Source organism: Mustela nigripes, chromosome 3 (genome assembly GCF_022355385.1).
Source record: "Mustela nigripes isolate SB6536 chromosome 3, MUSNIG.SB6536, whole genome shotgun sequence".
NCBI classification, from domain to species: domain Eukaryota; kingdom Metazoa; phylum Chordata; class Mammalia; order Carnivora; family Mustelidae; genus Mustela; species Mustela nigripes.
This window is the reverse complement of record NC_081559.1, coordinates 75,856,409-75,882,339: the sequence shown is the minus strand read 5'-3', so window position 1 is coordinate 75,882,339 and position 25,931 is coordinate 75,856,409. Positions and strand designations below refer to the sequence as shown.

General features: G+C 36.4%; 1 protein-coding gene across 1 annotated transcript in view; it reads right to left on the bottom strand.

Moving 5' to 3' along the window:
- Nucleotides 1–25,931, bottom strand: part of ITGA4 (integrin subunit alpha 4) — a 77,464-nt gene that overhangs the window by 24,254 nt on the left and 27,279 nt on the right. Inside the window, exons 10-16 of the mRNA XM_059394280.1 lie at nucleotides 24,874–24,985; nucleotides 18,318–18,412; nucleotides 17,030–17,120; nucleotides 16,396–16,441; nucleotides 15,839–15,993; nucleotides 13,119–13,273; nucleotides 2,012–2,161 (exon numbers count right to left, since the gene is read on the bottom strand). Of these exons, the coding sequence (XP_059250263.1) occupies nucleotides 2,012–2,161; nucleotides 13,119–13,273; nucleotides 15,839–15,993; nucleotides 16,396–16,441; nucleotides 17,030–17,120; nucleotides 18,318–18,412; nucleotides 24,874–24,985 (804 nt within the window). The remainder of the gene's footprint in view (nucleotides 1–2,011; nucleotides 2,162–13,118; nucleotides 13,274–15,838; nucleotides 15,994–16,395; nucleotides 16,442–17,029; nucleotides 17,121–18,317; nucleotides 18,413–24,873; nucleotides 24,986–25,931) is intronic.

Genomic DNA, 25,931 nt, shown 5'->3' with positions numbered 1-25,931 from the left:
CAAATGACAACTGTAGGGCTAAAGGAACTGATTCTTCCAACAGGTAAACTGAAAGCCTAAATTTGTTTAATGGAAAACATTATTGCTTCTTCTATAAATTGTTATGGGAAAAAATGAGTTTAATAAAACAGATAAAGTTTTAGAGGTAAGTGTTTAAAATCTGTGCTGCCAAGATGTTCACTGCTGAGTTCCTTTCAATTTTTTGGTGCTACAGTTTGATACCACGTATTACAAATAAACATGGCCCTTACTTTTCACAGATGGTAGGACAATGGGCTTATATTTATTGAAAACAGCAAAATATAGAAATTTAGAAATTTTACTCTGAGGACACATTGAACATAGTAATAGTTGACACTCAGGGTTCTAGAATCTACTTAACTCAGAGCATTTTAATAGGACCCAGAGATACTCAAAGGTACACAGGAAAACCTGAGGTATAAAGAAAAGAGTGGAGAGAGAGAAAAAGGAAGCTGAGAGGAACAGGTGAAAAGGGAGAGATGCTAAGAGAAATCTAGAAAGTCAGAGGAGGAGCTAGGTTCATTAAATGGAAAATGACTAGCATGTTGTCAAATAGTGCATCCGATCACAGACTACCTCAACCTGGTGAAGCAGAAGGGAAGTGCAAATCTTTCTCTAAATGATTAGGTAAACATGATTTTTTCCCTATCACTCTTACTTATAAAGCATGGTGCTCTAAAAACCAAAAGGTAGAATTTTATTCTAATGTAACTACAAGTTGCCAGGTTTGGGCTTATGTACTTACAACACTGTGGTTTTCATTATTAAACATAGTTAAGAATAGTGGATATTGACAACTAAAGTTCAACAGAAGGGTGAAAACACTGACTTCCGTAGATCTACCATAGATATATTCATAAGGGTATTGAAAAAACTTGCCTTGAGTTATTATGTTCACCTGATCTAGTGTTCTAGAGAATCATGAGTGTCAGCTCAAATTGCTTCAAGTGACTTAGTAGCAATTTGTCTAGACAGGATATGAACTAGCCCTTCAAGTGTCCCTTCTGCCTTCTACATTCCTTGTGCCATGAGCAAATACTTTTTTTTTTTTTTAGATTTTATTTATTTATTTGACAGAGAGAGAGAGAGAGAGAGAGAGAGATCACAAGTAGGCAGAGAGGTGGGCAGAGGCAGAGAGAGGGGGAAGCAGGAAGAGGGTGGGGGTGGGGTCGTCTGGATCCCAGGACCCTGGGATCATGACCTGAGCCAAAGGCAGAGGCTTAACCCACTGAGCCACCCTGGCACCCCTAGCAAATGCTTTTAATGAATGTTTTTACCATGCCCTCAAACATCCTGTTGACTAGGTCTTTGTGTTGTTGGACAGGAAAGGTCCAAACAACTGGACTCCTGGGGGTAAACACACTGCCAGTGAAATGGAGGTATTTTGGAATACATTAGAAAAGGCTGTGCACTGGTTAGAATGCCAGATCCATCTCAAAATGCAATGGATCCTGGGACATGGCTGCAAAGCCTGTAGTTGAATTTGAAAGAGAAATTGTTGTATAACAGAAATACTTATGTTTATAAATGAGTAAAAGCCAGCAAGGGAATTTGCCTACTGAGATATGAATGGATCTGGGTAGAGTGAATGAGAGGGAGACAAAATGAGAGAGAAGGAGTCAGAAAATGAAAAAGGGGAAGAGAAACCTCATGAATGTGACTCACTGTCATTATGAGCACTCCCTAGCAATTTATTTTCCTCATGGGCAAGGAATCAAGGAAAGAAGATTAACATCTCATGTATATGGGAAGCTATTGCTGGGACTAAATGCAGATTTTAAAATATTCAGTTCAATATCCTAAAGGAAATATAAAAAATAAAGAAAAATGGAAAACAAGACATACCATAAATCTTTTTATATTAAAAAATTCATAAAAAATTTTAAAGAAATCAGAAAGATAACTCATTTCCCCGGAATTAGGCAATGTTTCAAAAAAATTACTTTAGTTACATGCACATCACGTTTTGAATAAAGGAAAATAGTCTTACTGTTTTTTCAATTATGTCTTTTTCTTTCTTCTGCTGGAGAATTGGCTGAAGTGGTGGGAACTCTTCTGCATTTCGTTTATTGATGACATGATGCCCAAGGCGGTAAGCAGCTTCAATCCGAACAGGGGTGAGGATGTCCCGCACATCTTTCTAAGGAAATTTAAAGCCTTAAGTTAGTAATAACAACAAGTATGTAAATGAAAACATACATAGAAAGTTCCTCCATCCCTGCATTAAAGTCAAACAACATGGAAAGGAAAGTATTTACCTTTTCCTCTAAATTATTAAAATACACTGAATGTGCATATTTTTTTCACATTACAAAAAGCATGTATGTTTATTAGAAAAAAAACACAAAAAGAGCATAAAATTAAACATATCCAGTCTGTGCTGTAGTTTTATATTTGGACATATGGTCTTTGATTTAGATATTTTCTATGCATACTTTTTATCAATTGACATAAGCATTTTCCATTATGAACTCTTTGTAAATCACTTCAAAGTACTAATCAGCATTTTATTCTGTTTAACATTTCCCTGTAGTAAACTTGTAGAAATAGGGTATCTCAATTTATTCTAGTTTCTTTTATAGGTCTCAGTAACATTTTAATTCAATTTGATTCATTTAATTTTGTATTTATTATGAAATCTATTTTTCTATTATTTATGGAGCTTTCCCAATTATATTTTTAAGAAGGTTATAAATAATATGTGGGGAAGTTATTTGTTTTATAGATTTAATCTTTTATCCTAGTTACTTTACTGAATTTTATTAGTTGTTACAACTTTTCTAAGTTTATTGTGCTTTTACACTTCACAAAGAAAATTCTTGGATTATTTATCAATTACAGAGGAATTTTACTCATCTGGGATCCATTCTGATTTCCATTCTGCATGACATTCTTTGAAATTTAATATCGTATACTAATTTTTACATAGCATTTCTCATTCATAATCTTATGTATATGTGGTCAAAAAGCTTTTTTGAATGATTTTTTAAAAGACTTCGAGACAGAGATAGCAAGAGAGAACACAAGTCGGGAGAAGAGGGAGAAGCAGGCTCCCTGCTGAGCACGCAGGGCTCCATCCCAGGACCCTGGGATCACGGCCAGAGCAGAAAGCAGCTGCTTAACCAACTGAGCCACCCAGGCACCACTTTTTTGGATGATTTTTAAATTTATTTTATTCTGCCCCCAGAGAAACAGCTCTTGAGTTCATTACACTCATTGTCAATTCACATATTTTAATTTGAGTTTCCACGTGCAGGCATTATTTTTCTCTTTTAAAAATATCTTCCCATGTACTTAAAGATTATTTGATTATTCACCAGCCTCCTACTGCAGAATATACCACATAGTGTCAAAATTATTTAGTAACATACATATATACACAAACAGTAAAATAGCTGGCAGGAACTTTGAAAGCAGTTGTTCTCGAATCTCATGCCTTTGGGGGGGAAAAGTCAGTAATGCATAAAACATGGTACCTCTTAGCACTTAACCCGGCCCTCTCTAGACAGAAATGAGATTTTCAAAGTGTACTGAACAAAACAGACACCTTTCTTTTTCTCATTATCTAAGCAGGTGGGCAAGTAAGATTTTACTGATGAAGTAATCTATGAGGATTTATATCAGAATTCAGGAGACAAATTTCATGAAATAAGACATGTTGATGGCAAATCTATAAAACACGTATCTTAAGCGCCACAAAAATTAAATGGAGAAATAATCTCCATTTAATTAACAATCAGTAGTTAACAATCAGTAAAGACTATCTACTTGGAGCTGTGCAATTTTTTCTTTTATTACTAGAATTATTACTATACTTTGATGTGTGAGCTTTACGTCACAGTTTGACCCTACCTTTCAAACACCCATTTCAATCTACAGGTTATTCTCATTTTATTTATGTATTTGTTTGCTTGTTTTTAAGTAATCTCTATGCCCAACGTGGGACTCGAACTTACAAACCCTGAAATCAAGAGTCGCATAGTCTACCAATTGAGACACCCAGGCACCCTGGAGTTCCTATTTTAAAAAGGAAATTCAACTAAGTTCCTTTTGACCATTTAAAGAGACTCAAGTGTTTGCACCAGGGCTAGACATATTACCTTAAACCATAACTGAGGTTTATGTTTATTCAATTCCTGAGTAGATCCATGATTTTGTCATTAACAGAACTCCTAGTAAGTAACATTAGTGGCCCAGGTTTTTATTACCTACAGACATTTCAAGATTGGAATATGGCTTAAACATTAGTGCCTAACAGCAAATAGAGAACAGATAGTTTGTAAAGCTCATCAACTAGTAATCCCTAACTGGTATGGGAAAAATGCCTGTAATACAGATGACGGCTGTGATGTAGCAGCTTGATAAAAATCAATGAAGTAAATTAATCATGATGACCTATGACATAAAAGACTACCTCTACTCTATCTTTATGTAAATAAAGATGTAATTTTTTCTTTTTACAATATTTATAACTATCAATATATGTATATAGGGGCTAAGAGCAAGTGGTTTGTAGGTACAGAGGTTCCAATCTCAAGTGCAACACTAACAACTTGGACAAATTACTTCATCTGTCTGTGGCTTAGTTACCTCATCTGAAAAATGCAGAGAAAGACAATTTATGATACCTGTACCTACTGCTATGAGCATTCAGTGGCACGAGGTTTGCAAAATGCTTAGCATAACACTTGGCACTTAAGAGTTCGATAGATGTTAGATAGTGACTTATTATAAATATGCTGCTTCAAAATATAGCTACATCAACCAATCAAGAAATTAATGAACTTCAGTTTCTAATAAGAAAAGCAGGTGAAAAATTAGAGGGAATAAACAAAATAGAAAAGAAAATCAGACCATTGCCAGTCAATGTGTATTAAGTAGGAAATGAGTTAGACTTGTATTAGACTTGCATTAATTAGCTAGTACCTGGAAGATATGGAGCATGAATCAGAGCACACAAGATCTCTTAGTACTTTTCCATTTTTATACATGGAGATGATTTTATTAAAGTACTTGATAAGTGATCACCTCAACATGAAACTTGGACCGTATAGGAATGCTGCAAATCAAGGCCCAAATCCCAAGTTATCAACTTGTGAAAACGGAACAGCTTGAAGCCCTGAGTATTACAATAGCAAACTTGATTAAATTATTCCCTAGGTGTAGGAGCTAGACAGCCACTGATTGTCCCTCCACATGTCCACTATTTTAATTCTTCTCAACAAGCTTGCTTTGACCAAATCGCATGTTATCTAATTCATACTAATTTTCCACAAGGTCTTCTCTACATCTGGTGTATATTACTTTCATTATCCTAATTAGCTATTAATTATGCTTTTCTCACAATATATAAAATGTACGTGCACTCTTGCAAGAACTGTATTTGACAGATATTCACACTTATTTAACTTTAACAGCTCCACCTAAGACAAAGGCTAGAATATCAAAAATGTCTTGAAATGACTAATTAAGTATTTGGGAGGGAAAAAGTAGATTTGCTTAAAATTCTTCATTTGGATGGGCATGTGCTATCTATATTAAAAATAATGAAGATTCCATGCCACATTTTTATGGACAATTACATAAAATAGGGCAACCCACAGGCGTGCAAATGAGCACCTGTCTGAAATTACACAAAGTCCACCTTTTTGTTTGACTTTTACAGAAATCCGTATTTATGGCCACTTGAGGACTGAGCCATAGGCCCGTATCTTCCTACTGTGTGTATGCAATAAAAAACCCAAAGGGTAGAGCCAGAAATGTTTACAAAGTTTACTGAATGAGAAAGGACACTGAGGTATAGACATTGCAACGTATCTATGCATGGGTCTGCTGTGTGGAAGGAAGACTTTGGGGGATACAAAACTGAAAGTCTATACCTCTGTCACAATCCATAATAACCCAGAAATCCACACGCAGTGTGGGGGATGAGCATTCTGATGGATGTATACACAAGTACAGAAGAAGGAGGGCCACCAATCTACAGTCAAAAGAGGATGAGAAGGTCTTAGGAGAATTTTAAGCAAGGAATATAATCGGGTTTATGATTTTGAAATACCCCTCTGTTACAAATGTGGGAAATGGATTGGGGAGGGAGAAGGAAAGGCAGAGGCACAGACTGCAACTGAAGCCAGCACCACCACCTGTGACGATAACCGATAACCGCTCTAGCTAGTCAGCTTGGTTTAGGGAGTGGAGAACAGTCTGGCATTACCAACACCTTGAGGAAAGACAGCACTCCCAAAGCAGGTGCTAGAACTGTAACACCAATACAACATTCTCAGCTTTTCCTTTATAGAATTCTTTAAACAGCACTGGGAACACATCATCTATAAATTTTAAAAATATTTATTGATTTCTACCTCATGTAATGAGTCATATTATCTCTAAGGAAGAATACAAACATGCAAATAGTAGTATTCTGTCTTCATAGATCTTGCAAACTAGCAAAGAATTAACATATGCTGGAATAATGGATACAATTCTTGACTACCATAACATCAGGATAGTTGCATAGGTCGGTTGTACTTAGATTTTCAGCAGAAATGTATGCATATATGGATCAGTTCATAGTCTAATGTGTAGACTGAGCTATGTACTTGTATAGCTGAACAATATAAACAAATAAATAAAATATAATTTACTAATCAAACATATATTAATTTCCTGGAAGTTATTTTTGAAAAAGATGGGCTTTAGAAGTCACCTAAACACTTACATAACAAAATAAAATTTCTTGATTTCAGAAATCCAAATATCTAGAAATTTGAGAAATCAAGGGAAAGAATGAACTAATCTACTGTATATAGGCAGGTTGATTTCATAATTACACAACATGCTAAGGCCACTGAACTCACTGGGTCTCTGAATATCAATGCAGACAGGCATTCCTGGTCTGATGACTAAGCTATGTATTTCTAGCTTTTACTGGAAATGTTGCAAGCAGGGTGAGAATCTTGTTACTTTATTTGTTGTCCCACTTTACCACCCTTTCTTCTCTTCTCAAACATCAGTGAATATTTTGATGTGGAGATTCCATCAAGATCAACCAAAAAAATCTCTATAAATCCTTCAGGGAAGTCTCAGTCCACCATAGCTACTCCAACATTCCTAAAAACCACTGCCAATTGTTAATTGAGTTTCCCTAAATCAAAGCAGCCTCAAAATTATCCCTTGTTCTAAGAACTTGTACTAAGAAATCACTAAGATCTAATCAAGTTGTATGTATGAATACAGCAAAAACAGAGATTCATTGCCACATATGTATATGGACAAGAAAACATTTTCACAGTGGGAAAAGTGACATCTAATAGAAGAGCATTTCAATAGATAAAACACTATAAAGGTGTAAAAAACTTAACATTTCCACTGGAAGAAAACTATGAAAGGGAACAATTTCAAAGGTAGAGGTAATCAAATAAATAAAGGAAGTAGATTAATCACTTATGAAACCATTATGGAGGTTAAAACACAAAAGGCGTAAAAATCAATTTTATGTACAAAAATCAGTCAAGGACCTCACAAAAAAGGATGCAAATTATAACATTATATACATACAATGTGGAGGATGGGGTAAAAATGTAGTGCTTTTTAGAATGGGTTTAAATTTAAATGACCAACAACTTAATAGAAATTGTTATATACTTAGGATGTGATATATGATTCTCATGGTAACTGCAAATCAAACACCTATAATAGATACACAAAAATCAAGAGACAAAAACCCAAGTGTAACACTAAAGAAGGCCATCAAAGCACAAGGGGAGAGATCAAGAGAAGAAAGGAGCAGAGAACCATAAAAACAACCATAAAACAAATAATAGATGGCAATAAATACATACCCAACAATAATTACTTTAATGTAAATGGACTAAATGCTTCAAAGGACAAAGGGTGACCGAATGGATTAAAATAACTAGACCCATCTATATGCTATATATAAGAGACTCACTTCAGACCTAAAGATACATGCAGACTGAAAAACAAAGGGGTAAAAAACATATACATACATGCAAGTGAAAAAAAAAGTTACAGTAGCAATCCTTCCATCAGACAAATTATAGACTTTAAAACAAAGATCGCAGCAAGAGACAAAGAAGGCACTATATAAAGTGAAAATCCAACAAGATGATAAAACAATTGTATCTATGCACCCAACAATGGAAGCACGAAAATACAAAAGGCAATTATTAACACATAAAAAGGGAGAAACAAAAGGCAATTATTAACACATAAAAAGGGAGAAACTAATGGGAATACAGCAATAGCAGGGGACTTTAACACCCCATGTATATCACTGGACAGATCATCCAAACACAATAACAAGGAAATAGTGGTTTCAATGACACATTAGACTAGATGGACCTAACAGATACATACAGAACATTCCATACAAAATCAGTAGAATATACATTGTTTACAAGTGCATATGGAACCTTTTCCAGGTGACATCACATATTAGGTCACAAAACAAGTCTCAATAAATTTAATAAGCCTGAAATCATATGATGCATCTTCGTGGACCACAGGAATAAAAAAACAGGAATCAGTTACAAGAAAACTGGAAAAAATGCAAACACATGGAGGCTAAATAACATGGTACTAAATAACGAATGGGTAAACCAAGACATCAAAGAGGAAATAAAATACATGGAAACAAATGAAAATGAAAACACAATGGTCCAAAATATTTAGGATGCAGCAAAAGCAGTTCTAAGAGGGAAATTTTAGAGCAATACAGACATACCTCAAGAAACAAGAAAAAAACTCAAGCAAACACCTAAAGGAGCTAGAAGAACAAAAACAAACAAAAACCAACACTAGTAGAAGGAAGGAAATAATAAAGATGAGAGCTCAAGCAATGAAATAAAGACTAAAAACCACAAAACAATAGAAAAGATAAGGAGCTGGTTCTTTGAAAAGGTCAACAAACCTGGTAAATCACTAGGCCAGACTCACCAAGAAAAAAATGAGAGAAGACCAAAATAAAATCAGAAATGAAAAAGGAGAAACCACTGATACCACAAAAATATAAAGGATTGTTAAGAGAATATTATGATAAAATTATATGCCAAGAAATCAAACATAGAAGAAAGGGACAAATTCCTAGAAACATGTAATATTCCAAGACTGAATCAGAAAGAAATAGAAAATTGGCACAGACTGATTACTAGCAGAGAAATTGAATCAGTAATCAAAGACCTCCAACCAAAAGTCCAGGACCAGGGGATTTCATGATGAATTTTACCCAGCATTTAAAAAAAAGTTAATACCTATTCTTCTCAAACTATTAAAAAAATATAATAGAAGAGGAAGTAAAACTTCCAAATTCATTCTATGAGGCCAGCATTAGCCTGATACCAAGACCAAAGAAAGACATTACAAAAAAGAAAATTACTGGCCAGTTTCCCTGATTAACACAGATGCAAAAATCTTCAACAAAATATTAACAAACCAAATTCTGAGTAATACATTAAAAAATCATTTACCAAAATGAAGTGGCAAATTATTATTGCAGAGCTGCAATGGTGGTTCGATATTCACAAACCAACCAGTGTGGTAAATCGAATCAATAATTAAAGGATAAAAACTACATGATCATCTCAACAGATGCAGAAAAAAGGCTTCTGACAAAGTATAACATTCACTCATGATAAAAACTCCCAAAAAAGTAGATTTACAGGGAACATACCTCAAGATTATAAATGCCGTATCAAAAAAATCCACAGCTAAAATTATACCCAATGGTGAAAAACTGTTAAGCTTTTCCTCTAAGAACAGGAACAAAACAAGGATGCCTACTCTCACCACCTTTACTCAACATAGTATGAGAAGTCCTACCCAGCAATCAGACAAGGAAAAGAAATAAAAGGCATCCACATTGGTAAGGAAAAAGTAAAACTTCCACTATTTGCATATGAAATGATTCTATATATATAAAACACTCTAAAGACTCTACAAAAAACTACTAAATTGGGATTGAGCACTACATCGGGCTCCCTGCTCAGCCAGGAGCCTGCTTCTTCCTCTCTTTCTGCTGCTGCCCCTGCCTGTGCTCTCTTGCTCTCACTGTCAAATAAATAAAATCTTTTTTAAAACCCTCTTAAAAGATAGATAGGGCTAGAATCAGAATCTTAATCTTGTGAGAGTGGCTAGAATAAAACAAATAAGAAATGACAAGTACAGGCAAGGATGTAGAGAAAAAGGAACCACGGTGTACTGTTGGTGGGGATGCAAACTGGTTCAGTCACTGTGGTAAACAGTGTGGAGGTTCCTTGAAAAGTTATAAATAGTATTACCCTATGATCCAGTAATTCCATTACTGGGTATCTACTCAAAGAAAATGAAAACACTAATTCAAAAAAATATATACCCCTACTACTGCAGCATTATTAACAATAGCCAAGACAGGAAAGCCACCCAAGTGTTCACTGATAGATAAAGATGTCATGTACACACACACACACACACACACACACACACACACACACACACACAGGAATATTACTAAGCCATAAAGAAGAACGAGATCCTGCCATTTGTAACAACATCGATGACCCCAGAGAGTATAATGTTAGAGAAAATAAGTCCAAGAAAGACAAATGTCATACAATTTCACTCATTTATGGATTTTAAGAAAGAAAACAAAGAAAAAAGAGAAACAAAAAACCAGACTCAAGAGAATAGAGAGAGGGAAGCTGGGAGCATGGGTGCAACAGATAAAGGGGATAAGAGGACACTTATCTTCTGAGCACCGAGTAATACATGGAACTGTTGAATCACTATACGGTACACCTGAAACTAATTTAACACTGTAGGTTAACTACTTGGGAGTTAAAATTTTTAAAAGAACACACTTATCGTGATGGGCACTAATGGATAAAATTCTTAATTGTTATATTCAACATCTAAAACTAATATAACACCGTCTGTTAACTGTACTTCAATAAATAAAACGCACCCTTCATTTCTTCCCCAGCACTCCACAATTTCCTGTACGCTGCACTTTTTCCTTTTTCAATCACCTTTATCTTCTAAAACGCTGTAAAATTTACATTACCATGTTTACCACATGGTTTGTCTTACTCCATTCTACTGTCAACTCAATGAGGGTAGTGATCTTTTTATATTTCACTGCTATACCCAAGTGTTTCAACAGAACCTGATGCAACACTGGTACTCAAATACCTACAGAATTAATCATGTGGATGGAGACTTGGAGCTTCAGTGGTATGACCAATGGGAACAACCACACGAGGAAAGTGTGCCCAGCTGGCAGGCAGAGAGCCCTGAGATGTGGGGGCCATGGGCCTGGCTACGTAATCACCAACTCTACCTCATTTCACTGTAAAGGAAGCTGAAGCATAGTATTCCTTCACTCTCCTGATACTTGGCATGTTTTATGGAACAAAGGGATAATCCAGGCATCCTGACCATTGCTCATCTTTTCTACAATCATTAAGAAGGCATAAAAGTATCAGTTTCTGTCCCATTCTTCTGGACTGGAGAAGTTTAACAGTATTCATGTTTCTGAACAGCTTCAGCTACCATGCTGGTGTGGTGGAAAATGTACTCAGAGTATTCCCTTATCTTCCTACATCACAACTAGAGCTGTTTTCATTTTAATAATGGCCTCAATTACCTTAAAAAAAAAAAAAAAAAAAAACTCACTCCGTACCAATCCCAGAGGTTAAATGCCTTTGTTTGGCATTTACAGTATGGTCAAAAAGTCAATGGCTGTTACCTGGGACCATGATACCAGGGTAACACTACAAGTATGTGTTGACAACACAGACCTCTGCTAACTTGTGCTTTGCACTGCAAGTCATTCTGATGAGAACATACAATTTTGTGGAATCCTTTCTTGTTAGAACAATGCCAAGAAACACAGGACTAAAGAAGTCAGGTCAATTTCCAGTTAGCAATACAAATTCAACACAATAGGTTTCTTTGTGAATGTCTAACATTGGCCCTTTTACTGCCTTGAAAATGGTCTCAACGATAGTGTCCAAGATTAACTAACCTAAGTAAAATCACAACTAAGGGGATTTAAAAAAAACAAAACAAAACCTTCTTTAATCCCTACTATATAAATAATGGTTACATTAGTAATATTATATACTTCTGGCTCTCAACCATGTAATAGATTTATTCTAATGCTATAATAAAAACTGTTAAGGGAAATGAGGAAACAACACAGGGATTATTACTCTTAGCATTTAATAGTGTTAGAATCTTGATACTTGTTTGCATTTGCTTGGAAAGAAGTATCTCAGGGAAAATTAAGTTCTAAGTTGAGGCTACCATTTGAAATACCAGAAAGGGCTCCCGGGAATAGTTTGGCTTTTTTGTGACAATAGATTTTCTGATGAAGTACACCATTCCCTAATAGAAAAGACCTGGCACTGCTTCATATGAGGGGGGAAAAAAAATTGACCAAGGCAAGGAACAGGACGATCAGTTGGAAATGAGTGCTTTAATAAAAGGAACATGAAATTGGCTGTGCTTTGGCAGGACGTACCCCCAGACATCCTGAAAGCCATTGTCCTAGCCTGCAGATGATCCCCATCAGGCTGCAACTGCGCAAGTTCCCACTGACATCATGGACAATGCTGGCACAGAGACAAAGACCGCATCCAAAAGCGGTCATGGTGGATTCTGCTTCCCTAGAGTCACATGAGAAACAAACCAACTTCCCGGCCTCCTCTCTCAGCACCCCCGCAAAACCCTACCAAGGTAACAGGCGTGAGGCTCAGCAGTGCCACTCAGCATGTACATTTCTCAGGAAGTGTATAAACAGGGATGTGGACACAGCAATTATGGGAAGGAAAAGGCCAATCTTTAAAAAGAGTGATGCAGGCAAGTGTGATAAATGTGAAATGAGGACGATGCAAAAAGTGGACTTGGAAGGATCCAGGTCCCAGGACTGTCGAACATTTTAACGCTGGAACAACAAACACGTCAGCTAGTTCAGCCGGACGGGCGGGGATCACACTTGCTTACAACCACATTTTATAAAAGGATACTGATGCAATAGCATTTCTACTACACTGATAATTACTGAAGTTTATTCATTCATAAAAAGGAGTTTACATTACCCGCAGAAATGCTTGATGTGTTTTGCAGTTAGCTACTCTGCTTGACACTTTTATGCTGCCCGTGATCACATCAGACGTTCCATTAGAAGAAAAGTAGAATCTTGACGGAGAGTCTATCTTCCGGTTCACATCCAGACTCATGTTATAAAACAAAACTGCAAAATGTAGAGAGAATTGCAATCAATATAATCACCTAAAAGCATTATTTTTTTTTGAACTGAAAATAGTCAAAATTATATCCAAACTGGAAATATCTTAAATTATCTTCATTAAATGTCTTTTAAAAAATAAACTAAAATATGGAAGAGGAAACAATTTAAAAAATTACAAATTGCTAAAATTGTAATAAAGGTTTATAAGCTTCTCTCTAGGTTTCTACTTTTAACTATTAACATCTTTAGTTATTTACTTAATTTTCTGACATATAAATATTTCAAAACTACAATACTAAAACTGTGACTACCAATAAAAGTTCTGAGTAAAGTTTCAGATTTCTCTGGAGTCCTTTTGTCCTTAGAATATCCAACTCAGGATGCATAGACAGAACTCAGCACTGAAAGCCCACTTGAGATTATTCTACCTTGTGTGGTTACAGAACTAATTTTGTATATGGTTAGGTTCATTTCTTTCTGTTTGTTCCTAATTTGAGGGGTTGCTATTTACTATTATTTTTTAAAATGTAATGTGAACAAGGGGTTCAAAAGTCAAACCTATATAAAACAGTTGAAAGAGGTCTCCTTTTCCAGCCCCAGACCCTGATTAGTATCCTCTGTGTTTTTATTGGTTTCCAGTTTGACCTTCCGGTGTTGATTTGGGCAAAATACAGACATTCTCTCAATATTCTGGCAGCCTGGTAAGATGTACTCCAATTCTGACACAGTACATAATCATCTGCTAATGAATATCCTCAATTAGCAAAATAAGTCAAATTAACAAGCAACCAAGAAAATTCCAAGCCAGATATTACCAAGAAAGTCAGAGACATTTTTTTAAATCTATTAGGGTTCTTTGCAAAACAAGCTACATCTAACAGTCTGCTGAGAGGTCACTCATACAGAAGCAATAACTCAGAAATGGTATTTTTAAGGATTTATTGAATTCCTGAAGCGTTCATTCACATTTTAGGAGTAACGTACTCTTCTGGAAGGATTCTGTCTACTTACTTCAAGGAAACATAAGTCTAAAACCTATCTTACTCCTACAAATTTCAAATAAATCTTTAACCTTCCTTTTATTTAGAAAGTGAATAATGAAGTCCAAATCAATTGGCCTCAAAATTACAACCGCGAGATCCAGTGCCTCAGAGTGGAGCTGCAATGGAGTCAGCTACCTACAATTCATCACCATAAATTCACACAAAAAGTAAATTAAAAAAAAAAAGTGAATAAAAACCCACTCCAAGTGGCAAAACATACTGGTTTTATGAAACATGCTTACCACATGAAGTATTTCTCCCAAGGACTCATTTTATGCAACAGAAAAGCTTATATTTGTAACAGTGCTGTGATTATTTATGCATTTCATTTAACCATTTTTAAAAATGTCTTGTCATAATGGAATTGGTGGTACGACAAGCACTGATTTTGCATAAAGGGAAACAGTGGTATCTGTTTAAGGTGTATTGTTCAGATCATCCATCAGTGTGACTGTGTTATGGGGGCCATACTCTGACACTGCCACTTCTTGGATCTGTAACCCTAGATTAAGGTTTTGCCCATTGTTCTACCACCATGGCTCTAGCGAGGACTTCTGCAGGGCACTATTCAACAGGAGTCTGATCTTAAGTAGATATAAAGTAGATATACTAAGTTCATTCTGTACTTTTCATTACAGGCCAATTAAGGCTGAGACCTCTGAAACTATGTATCCATCATTTAGCTCAGGATTTGTGCCTTGCCCTTCATCATGTTTAGCTGATGAGAGCCTACAGGGTCACAAATGCAATCAACTCGATTGGTCTTGTGTGGCTCATGAACTTTAGATATTATTAACGTACAAATAATAAACCCAGGCATGCTTCTCTCCTACCACTGGCTAGTTTCATTAGTTATTCTATTATTAGCTTAAGTATAACATAAGTAGGTGTGTAACTTGCTAGAGAAAATGTAATATTCACCAAGACATGAATCTGTGATTTGACAGTAACCACAATTTTGTGTGAGCCATCTCAATGCTACTTTCTCCAGAGCAGATAACTGAGAGCTACCTGTGTAAAGGGAACAAGACAGGACTTTCAGAAGCAAACAGTCACAGAAAATCCTTAAGAGATGTGTGTTACTTATGGAAATTAGAATCGGGGTCTAGATTTGAGATATGCTTCTTCAATTACTCAAAGGATAACATACAAAGACAAGAAATGTCTCCTTCTCTGGGCTTCCAACTTAAGTCCGCTCCAGCTATAAAAGGAGCCCAATTAAATGGTGGAGAAGCTGTGGGAATGTTCTTTCTTTTCTAAGGATATACTACCTATGAAGCGGAGTTTAGCTCACCCTAATATAGCAAGTGATACTCCTGCTTTTCTTGTTGTAACTTCTAGACAACGATAGCCTCCTACGGTGCCCCACTTATTGGTAAGAACAACATGAGAACTCAAAAGATGAGGCAGAAAGGTGTACTGGCGTCTAGGGCAAGACACCATGACGGCTCAGAAGAGGACCATGAGACAAGCAAGCGGAGCGCACACTCAGGGTAAGTCCTGTAAGATTTACACTTATACTTACCAATATAACCTGGAACCTCTTTGCCCTTGTATGAGAAACAGAGTGTTAGATCCATGCACACAGAAGGCAATCCATTTTCAACACAGTCAAAATTTGTTCTATTTACTGACTCAGGATGCTTTAAGGAAGCTTCAACAATCACTACAGGTCTTGTCCTAAGAAGGAAATAAAATTAGCAATATTAGCCGCAGAATTATTTTTCCTTAAGAAAAAACTGCATGTTGTTTTGTCAGCTGCCATTGTACAAGTAACTTCATAAAATTGCTTTATTAATACTATGTGCATAAATGCTCAATTTCATTTCTGGGCATGAATCAAGAGAAATTTTCATTTAAATGCTGAAAAATGTTGACTTTGCCTGATGATTTGTTTGATTATAATACCCTGTAAGGGGGAAGGAGTATTCAAAAGTGCAATGAAATTTCAGAATACCAAAAAAAAAAAAAACAAAAACAAAAACATTTTGAGGTCACCACCACTGCTGATTTTAAAAATTGTCTCCCATCATTTACAATTAGGTTCAATTGTCATTAAGCAGTAAAATGCATCAACCTTACCTTAGCAACACAGCAGAATCAGACCGAAAAGCACCAACTGCCACATCTGGAGGAGGAAAAACAACAGATTAATGAACATCATTAGTCAAAGAGAATTATTTTCAGCCATAAATACTTAACTGTGTATCACCTTTTGACTGTATCAAATACTATTTACAGAAAAATTAATTAGAAAAGATATACTTCCATCTTAGGATTCATTCCACATTTGTCTGAGTCTATTCATTTATAATAATATTCACCCCTTTACTATATAAACAAACTTTATGATAAAAATAGGATATAAAGATAAGCTTACTAAAAATTCCATTTTTAAACTACAAACATTCACCCAGGAATCTCCTCTCAAAATACAAAAAAAAAAAAAAAAAGCCTTTCTTTTTAGCATCTTATGTTTATTTCCATGAGTGCTTTTCCTTTGCTCAAGAACAAAGAATAAAATGTCGAGTAACCGTGTGAAGCCGAGAAACTATTTGATCGTTTCTGACCCATCTTGAATTCAAGAGCTTTAAAAATGAAGGAAATAAATTACCAGTAAATCAGAGTTTTTCTATACCAGTTTTCTGTACTTTGCAATAAAGCAACATCCACAATAAAACTCATTTCAATTTATGAAATACAATTTTATACTCACCTACATATCCATTATTATCTGCATCAATTTGTCCCGATATAGACTGTCCAAACATACTTAATGATTCGCTGATTTGAAGTCCTTCAATTCTCTGAAAAATAGGCAAGTTGAGTAGGAAGCAGTTTTTGAGCACCTAGTATCTTAGAGAAGCAATAATTTAGTTACATAATGAGCCTTAAAACACCCAGGTACATTTTGTAACAAAATGCATTCAAGTCAAATACATGGATTTAAGAGCAACAAAAGTTTCCAGCTTGAACTGGACAGGTGACGTCTACTCTCTGACTAGAGAAAAAAAAAATCCCTTTGTGACTAGAAAAAAAAAATCACAAAGAGAAAATTATATAGTATAGATCTTCTTAAACAGTCTTGACTCCCTCTCCCCAGTCTCCTTTCAGGCTCTTTATTTATCTCCCAGATGAACATGAATAACCAAACAAGTAATTTGGAAAAGGAGACGTGCATAATCACTGAGCGGAGCCTACTACTCAGGCTTATGATGAAAGCCTCCCTATGGAGCCAGACTGTTTCCTAGCACACTATACTACAACTGAAGTCAGACATGTGTTTCCCATTCCATAGGTCTAACTTCACATCCAGATACTGATTTCCATGTCTCAGCCTGGTATCCATGCTAAGAAAATCAGTAATTTTTACTAGGCAAGTATAGATTTTTCATGTTGAATATGGAGAACCATTTGTGGATTTTGCTCCCTCAAAAATTGCAGTATTAGCTAATATTTCCCTAAAAGTATCTTTAGAAAATCTTTTCTGCAGGAGTATGGAGTGTTTTCTATGCACTGAAATGGCCTGATTTGTTAGAAGACAAAAGTGAGGTCGGAATTAGATCAGGGAACTTTATTAGAAGCTCCCATCTTGAGCTGTGCCCTGAAAGGAACACAGTAACATGTGCTCGCTCTCCCAGTGAGACCTCCCTGAAACATGGGGCTTTAAGCACCAGGCAAGACAGCTCATTAAAGCCACATGGGCTTATTCAAAACAGGACAGATACCATCTCAGAACATAAATTTGCAGAATGCAAAGAAAATCTTCAGTAGATTAAAAACAAATGAGAATGGATGTGAACCAAACTCTTCTAGAAAAAAGTGATTCCAAAGAGTTATTAATGACCTTCAAAATGAGACCACCTACTGTTATTATAAGATAAGGGTGAAATAGAATATATTAAATACTCAAAAGAAAAAATTAAGAAAAATAAATCCACATTAACCCTGGAAGTTTCAGAAACTATTTATTATCAGGACTTCCTCTGGAAACAGTATTCTACCTGTGAGAACACTGACGAGATTCCATCTGCTCGGCCGTTGTAAATATAAATAGCACCTCGCAAGTCATCTTCTTGTGGAGCTCCAATAGCAACATCTATTCCAGAATTTCAATGGCAGAAAAAAGATATAATTCTTAGTACAAAGAATGCAACTCCAAAAACTAACTTCCATACTTAATGCATATCACATAAGAAAATTCCTTATCAGGGTGCCTGGGTGGCTCAGTCGTTAAGTGTCTGCCTTAGGCTCAGGTCATGATCTCAGACTCTTGGGATAGAACAACACCCCCACCCCCAATCTGGTTTCCCTGCTCAGTAGGAAGCCTGCTTCTCCTTCTCCCACTCCCCTTGCCTGTGTTCTCTCTCTCGCTGTGTCTCTCTCTGTCAAATCAATAAAATCGCTAAAAATAAAAAAAGAAAATACTTTATTTAAAAAAATACTTTCCTCACTAGACAGAAAAAAGTGTCACAAAACACAGTATCATCAGAACAACACACAGGACTGGGCAGAATCATCAGTGCATGGAAGCAGCAGAGAGAAAGGGTCGGAGAGGCCCTCTAACATGATGGTTAAGGGCATGGGTTCTCCAGCCAAACCACCAAAGCCTGACCAGCCCACTCCCCACTACCCTCCCCCCCCGTCCATCCCCCCATGCCCCCCCACCGGGCCGTTTCCTAACCTCACTGTGTCTCCAGTCTCCAGTCCCTCACCTATAGCATGTGGTCATAAGAGAAAAACTCACCCTCAGCATAGGACAACCCCAGCACATAAATTATCATCTGTGAATATTATAACCCTAAGATTCTCTATTTTGAGTTCTGGGTTCTACTTTATTTGCAACATCACTTCTAAATTCCTGTTCCAATGAAAGTAATTAAGATATTTTTTAAGGACATCTGTATTTACACATGTACATACGTGCAAACTCGATTTTGGAAAGCGAATCTGTTCTGTAAAGTAATGACTACATCACTTTTATGACAAGGAATTCATGTCAGATTATGATGGCAGGAGAAAAAATAAGGAGTTAATTGAGTGACATAAGCAAGAGAAAACAAACTATGAATGACATGGTTTCTTAAGGGCAATAAATATATAACACCCAGGAGAAATATAATATTTTATGGTTGCAAAGCATTTCACTAGTGTTACAAGGTATCAGGTCTATTTATTTGGGTATATTCATGTAATATGTTCTTATTACTTCAATAGAAACCTAAAATAGAGAAAGTTTACTTCAATAAAGTCAATATTTACTAGTTTATCAGATTTAAAACTTTTAACAACTACAGTGATCATTTCTGACTGCTATTTCAATGAGAATAAAAACCTTCCTTAAATATAGTTCTATGCCAAATGCTGTACAATTAAAAAAAAAAAATCTTTTCTAAGTAAGCTCCATGCCCAGTTTGGGGCTCAAAACTTACCACCCTGAGATCAAGAGTCATATGCTCTACCAATGGAGCCTCTTGAGGATTTTAAGTAATCTATACAACCAAAGTGGGGTTCGAACCTACAACCCTGAGATCAAGAGTCACAGGTCTTACTAACTAAGCCAGCCAGGTGCTCCAAATGCTATACTATTCTAATATCAAAAAGTAAATGATAGACATACCTTATGTTTATTGTTTAGACATAGTAAGGCTGCTCTCTTGATCTGTGCAAATTATTTTAAATTCTCATATACAACTATACCCAATCATTGACTTACAATTCACTGATAATTACTATATTCTAGGCATTTTCCAGGCACTGGTCATACAGGGGGGAACCATGAACAGGAACTATAGCCTTGCCGGAATAAAAACACCCCATACAAGATGGTGGTGGAAATGAGGGAAGGCTTCACAAAAAAGAGGAAGCCCAGGCTGAGACCCAGGTATTGAGACCCAGTGAAAGTTGGCTCAAGGCAGTTTAGACAGAGGCAACAGGCACATAATGGCAGGTGACAAAGGGGCAATATGGCACCCATGAACAATGGCGGTGAGTTTGAAATACATGGAGCCACATATGCACAGACTAACTACTCACAGGAACATCAGAGGAAGGAGCAGAAAGGGGTGGGGGGGAGAAGAAGAGGGAGGTAAGGAAAGGAGTGTGAGGAGAAGTGGCCTGTGGCCACTGAAGACAATAGTTACGGAAGCCATTCCTCACGGCCGGTTTATACTCGGCCAAGTAACTAGGATGTAAAGCTCGCTAAGCCTGGGCTACAAAGGGGTTGATATGCAGAAATTCCTGCAGTAACAGTTACTAGTCATAGTGATGTAAGGTACATGTCTTGAAACAATACAAATGGGCCTTTTCAAATGAAATAAAAAGGCCCAGGTCAAGGTCATTCCAAGCAGAAGACACGAGGGTTGCATTCAGTCTTTTCCTATCTTATATATAGATTTAAACTCTGCTAAGATTATATTTGCATCAGTTATAGAAAATACTAAAATTTTAGCAATAATTATAGTTTTAAGGAAAGTACATGTTTTTTCTCGGTTGTTTTTTTTTTTTTTTTTAATGCCATTTGGTACACAACATACAGAACAGACAGACATTTTTGACAATTTTTCCTAGTTTCCATCTGAACATTTTATTTCATTGTTAGTGTAAACTACAACAATGATCCCTGGTATAATCACAATAATTTTAACATCAGCGAACACATAATGCTTAAGACAACGTGGGCACTGCACTAGGGACTTCACACGTACTAACTCATGTAAGTCGAATAACTATTGAGTAAGTACTTTTTTTTTTTTTAAGATTTTTTATTTATTTGACAGATCACAAGTAGGCAGAGAGGCAGGCAGAGAGAGAGAGGAGGAAGTAGGCTCCCACTGAGCAGAGAGACCGATGAGAGGCTCGATCCCAGGACCCTGGGATCAAGACCTGAGCTGAAGGCAGAGGCTTTAACCCACTGAGCCACCCAGGCACCCCCAAGAGTAAGTACTTTTTGATCCCAACTCTGATGAGGAAATGGAGGCACAGACTGTAACTTGCTCAAGGTCCCAGAGCTCAGATGTGAAGAAGCTGGGACGCAGAACCTACAACCTGGCTCCAAAGGCTGTGCTCACCCACCCCACGCTCTAGGGAATCATTAACTCTGCAGGCTGAGCCCAGTGTTCTCCTCTCCTGAAAACTTCTCCTGTTCTGTGTCAAAGAACTGCTTGATTCGTGATTTGGTAAATGTATCAGTATTTATTTCAGAGGCACATAAAGTAATAATGCAGCTTATAATTTAAAATTATAGAATTTTTTTATGGCTCAGGTCAAAAATTATTCAAACATACAGTCTAAAAGTGACATAAAAATCCTCAAGGTGAAAAACCTAAACCAAAAAGAAATGATTTTGCCAAATCTCCTTTAGAGATGAAATCCTGAATGCTGTCTGCCAGGCACTCTGTCATGTAGGTCCATTCACATACCTTTTCCCTAACTTCCTCATCATTCTGATGCAATTTTTATGCTAGAATTGATGCCAAATTGATTATCTCCTTAGAAAATGGTTTGCTTTGCTTTTCTAAATACACAGGAAATTCATATTTTTTAACACAAAAAAAGGACAGAATAGGATTGCAAAAATAACTTGGGTCTACTACAGAAAACACCATAAAAGGGTGCACATTAGGAAGAGGACATTAACTCTGATTTGCATCTCTGCCTGGAGGTGGAAGGAAAGAGAACAGGTGAGATGTTATCCCCTTTCTATACAATCCCACACATCCTGCCAGGAACAAAAAGTAACTCCATCCATTTACCTCAGAACAATTAGATAAGACAGAAGTTGGGGTAAAGAAATAATGGAAATACATAAAGAAAAATAAAACTGAGGTGCCTTGCTTTCTCACCCAGGCAGACATGATGGAAAGGGCCTCAGTGAAGGAGTATTGAGCCTGTTTCCAAACCATCGGGGGCTTGTTAACATCTAAAATGTACAAAATGCTTTCTCACTAGCAAAATAAAAATACTACTCAGCCCCCAAAAAGAAATTATCCTGCCTTTTGTGACAACATATATGTTCCAGATGGCATTTTGCTCAGTGAAGTAAGTCAGAGAAAGACTAACATGACATGACCTCACTTAGAGGTGGAATCTCAACAAAAAAAAAAAAAAAAAAAGGAAACTCGGACCCAGATCAGATTGGGGGCTGCTAGAGGTGAGGGGTAGGAGAATTGGGTGTAAAGGTCAAAGGGTACAAGTTTCCAGTTCTAAGACAAAGTTCTGAGATTACACATACATCATGATGACTAGAGTTACAGACATTGTTTATTTCAAAGTTGCTAAGAGAGTAGATCCTAAGTTGTCACAAGAAAAAAAATTGTGACTATGTGAAGGAACAGATGTTAACTAAACTCATAGTGGTAATCATTTTGCACTATATACATAAATCATTATGTTGTACACCATCAACTTATGTAATGTTAGATTTCAATTACATCTCAGTAAAACTAAAAATAATTAGAAGTGACAAGTAGAAAAAGCTATGCAAACATGCACTGAAGTAAGCATTAATGTAGCTACTAAATGTAAATATGTAGTGAATCATAAATGAAATTATAAATAGCACAAAGTATGCTAAATATGTTGAATATGCTGAAATATTAAGAATAATCGGCTGAATAATAATCTTCCAGACATAGAGGCATTACCTTTAGGAGTGGAAAGCTGAGGACTCCAGGACACAAGTGCTGTCCAAAGCCTCGGTTCTCACATGCATCCTGCAAAAATGCCTGGTGCTCTTGGGGTCTTCCCCTCAGTTCCTCTTCCCAAGTCTCACAGACAGAACACTTTCTATCCCTCTTGCACCAACGGAAAACTGCTTGGGATTCTCCCAGCGACTGGACTGATAAAACTGCCTACTGTCCATGACATTTTTACCACTCTGATTTTAGGGATTCGGGTTTATCATGGACATTTTGATGCTCCCCCCGCCCCCGCAATCACTCTTCAGGTGTACATACATGCGTATTATTTTAGTACATTCAAAACAGCGAATGCTATACCTCAACCTTGTTGATTAAAACAAAATATAAGGAATCATAACAAAGTATTTTACTAAATGATTATTTGAGAGAGAGCACAAGAGAGAGAGAAGGGGGAGAGGCCAGCAGACTCCCCGCGGAGTACGAGCCCAACACAGAGCTAGATCTCATGACTCTGAGATCATGACCTGAGCCAAAATCAAGAGTCAGATGTTCAACCAACTGAGCCACCCAGGAGCCCCTAAATGATTCTTTTTAAAATAATTTCATTATCTTGTAATACATACAAAATGTCAAGGGACATAAGTGTGGCTTCAGTCACATATATTGTAGGATCCTTAAATTCACCACTTAAGGTTTTTTTTTCTTTCATGACTTAATTTTATACTCCATTTGATTATAAAATTATAGAAAAGGGTGCCACCATTTCCTTTGTTTGCATTTATTATAGCAAATACTCTATACCTGGCCTGGTACATTTGTCACAAACTAAGTGTTCAGTAAATAGCAGAATTGCCAATTCTTGTGAAATGTAACATCATAATAAAACCTTATTGAAGTTTTAATGTAGAATGTTACATGTGCCATAATAACCACAAAAATATATACTTATTTCCTTTTCCTTTTAAAACAGAAAAACTCTAGAAATGGTAATATCTGTATACCAAATTATACTCTTATATTTAATAGGGTTCATATAGTCAATATGTGATATATATTCTAAATACTCAAAATATATATCCAATAACCCGCTAACTTCCCTCTCAAAGACTAACACATTTTATGCATTTCAAGTAGAATGAAGCCTTTAGGGATCAGAAATTAAACTACTACTTAAAGTAGTCCCTCACTTATTTCTAATATCCAAGTAAATTTTGACCTAACACCACGATAAACCAATTGCCAATGACCATATCAAGAGGAAAGACAATTCTGAGTTTTGAAGGCATAAAATACTGACTTGCTGAACTCTAGAAATTACACACATTCCTCTCAAATCCATTCACCATTTTATGCAGAATTTTACCAGACTTGGTTACGCCTCAGTATTAGACTGAAAGAAGTCAATGTTTAAGAGGGAAGACTGGTAGACACTGGTATTTCAATAGCAGGCATGCTATCCTTGCAACAGGCACAGTAATGACAGTACCGTCTACTCCATTCTGGAGAGGCTTCCATATCAGTTGGTAAGTAGCCATTACTGCTGGGTCTACCCGTTGCCGCCTCATCACCGCTTAGGAATCTCTCTCACACATTTCCCCAAATCCTTCCACTGTACAGCAGCTGAACGCTAGGAAACTTCTGGAACTCTGCTCCAGCTCTGCAGCTAGCCTCTGTTGGGTCTTGTCAGTGTCTTTACCTACTTGTCATCAAATAGCACAGTCTAAGGAGTCTGATCAATTAAGAATCAATAACTGACAAGTGAGGAGCAGTCAGATGTAACACTAAAAAGAAAATAAACTGTAATATTCTGGCTCCATTTTCTGGAGAACGGCAAATGACCTAAAACCCCACTCCTATTCTCTTCCGTGTATCATTTTCAAAGCAGAAATCAAATACTGGATTAGATTCTTTTAATTACCTTCAAAGCCATCATTATCAATGTCACCAAGATTAACTATAGATTCCCCAAATCTTGCAGCATATTTGTCACTTCCAATGAGCTCTGTTTCCATTTCATTCATTACTGCTCCCTAGACAGAAAAGGGGAGAAAAGTGTCATCATAACACTCCCTGACAACTTTACACATGATTTACCGTTGTAATTGGATATGGATTTTTTTCTAATGCTTCAAACAAGTTGGACAAACTACAGACTGAGCTTTAGTACACACATCTCAGTTCAATTCAATAAATATTTATCAAGTATGTCAACACATATAATAGTATGATTAGAGCTCAGAGGACATAAAAATTGTCAAACTCATGATCCCTAGCTTTGAAAATCCAATAAATCACTTTGATAATTCAATTTAGCAAATATTTATTGAGTTCCTACTAAAGGCAATACACTATGCAAAGAGTGAACAGGCAAAAGAGAAGAAGGCAGTGTGTCTATAAGACATACTCCCCTTCTGAAGAAGCCCGGTTACAGGGAAGGCTTAGCACAAACATGTAAATGACTCAAGTACAAACTACTTGGTATCATCAAGAAGCAAGGACAGCATATCTAATTGTGAAAGCAAGGTCATATTTCATAAGGGATGACCTTCAAGGTGGCTACTGAAGGGTAGACATAATTTTGATATATAGAGAGTACTATCAGCAAAACAAATTCCAAAGAACTTGGCTATTATAAAAGGTATGTATAATGAAGGAGATAAAAAAAATCAGATGGGAGTGTTATGGTGTGGTATTTTGAATTCTAAGGGAAATTTACTTTCAGTTAGAGAATAGGAAGCTACTGAAGGTTTCAGTGCAGAGGAGCTGGCACAAATGAAGCTGGCCTTTGGAACCGTAGCAATGGAACCATAGCAATGAAACATGAATTGGTCAACTGCTATCTCTTAAGTTAGAAGATGAGTTACTACATTAAGACATTCAATATATTGCAATAATGAGTCATTATAAGAACAACTACCAGACCTCTTTCCAAACTCTGATCATGTCACTCCTTTGTAGTAAGAAAAAAATCTACTC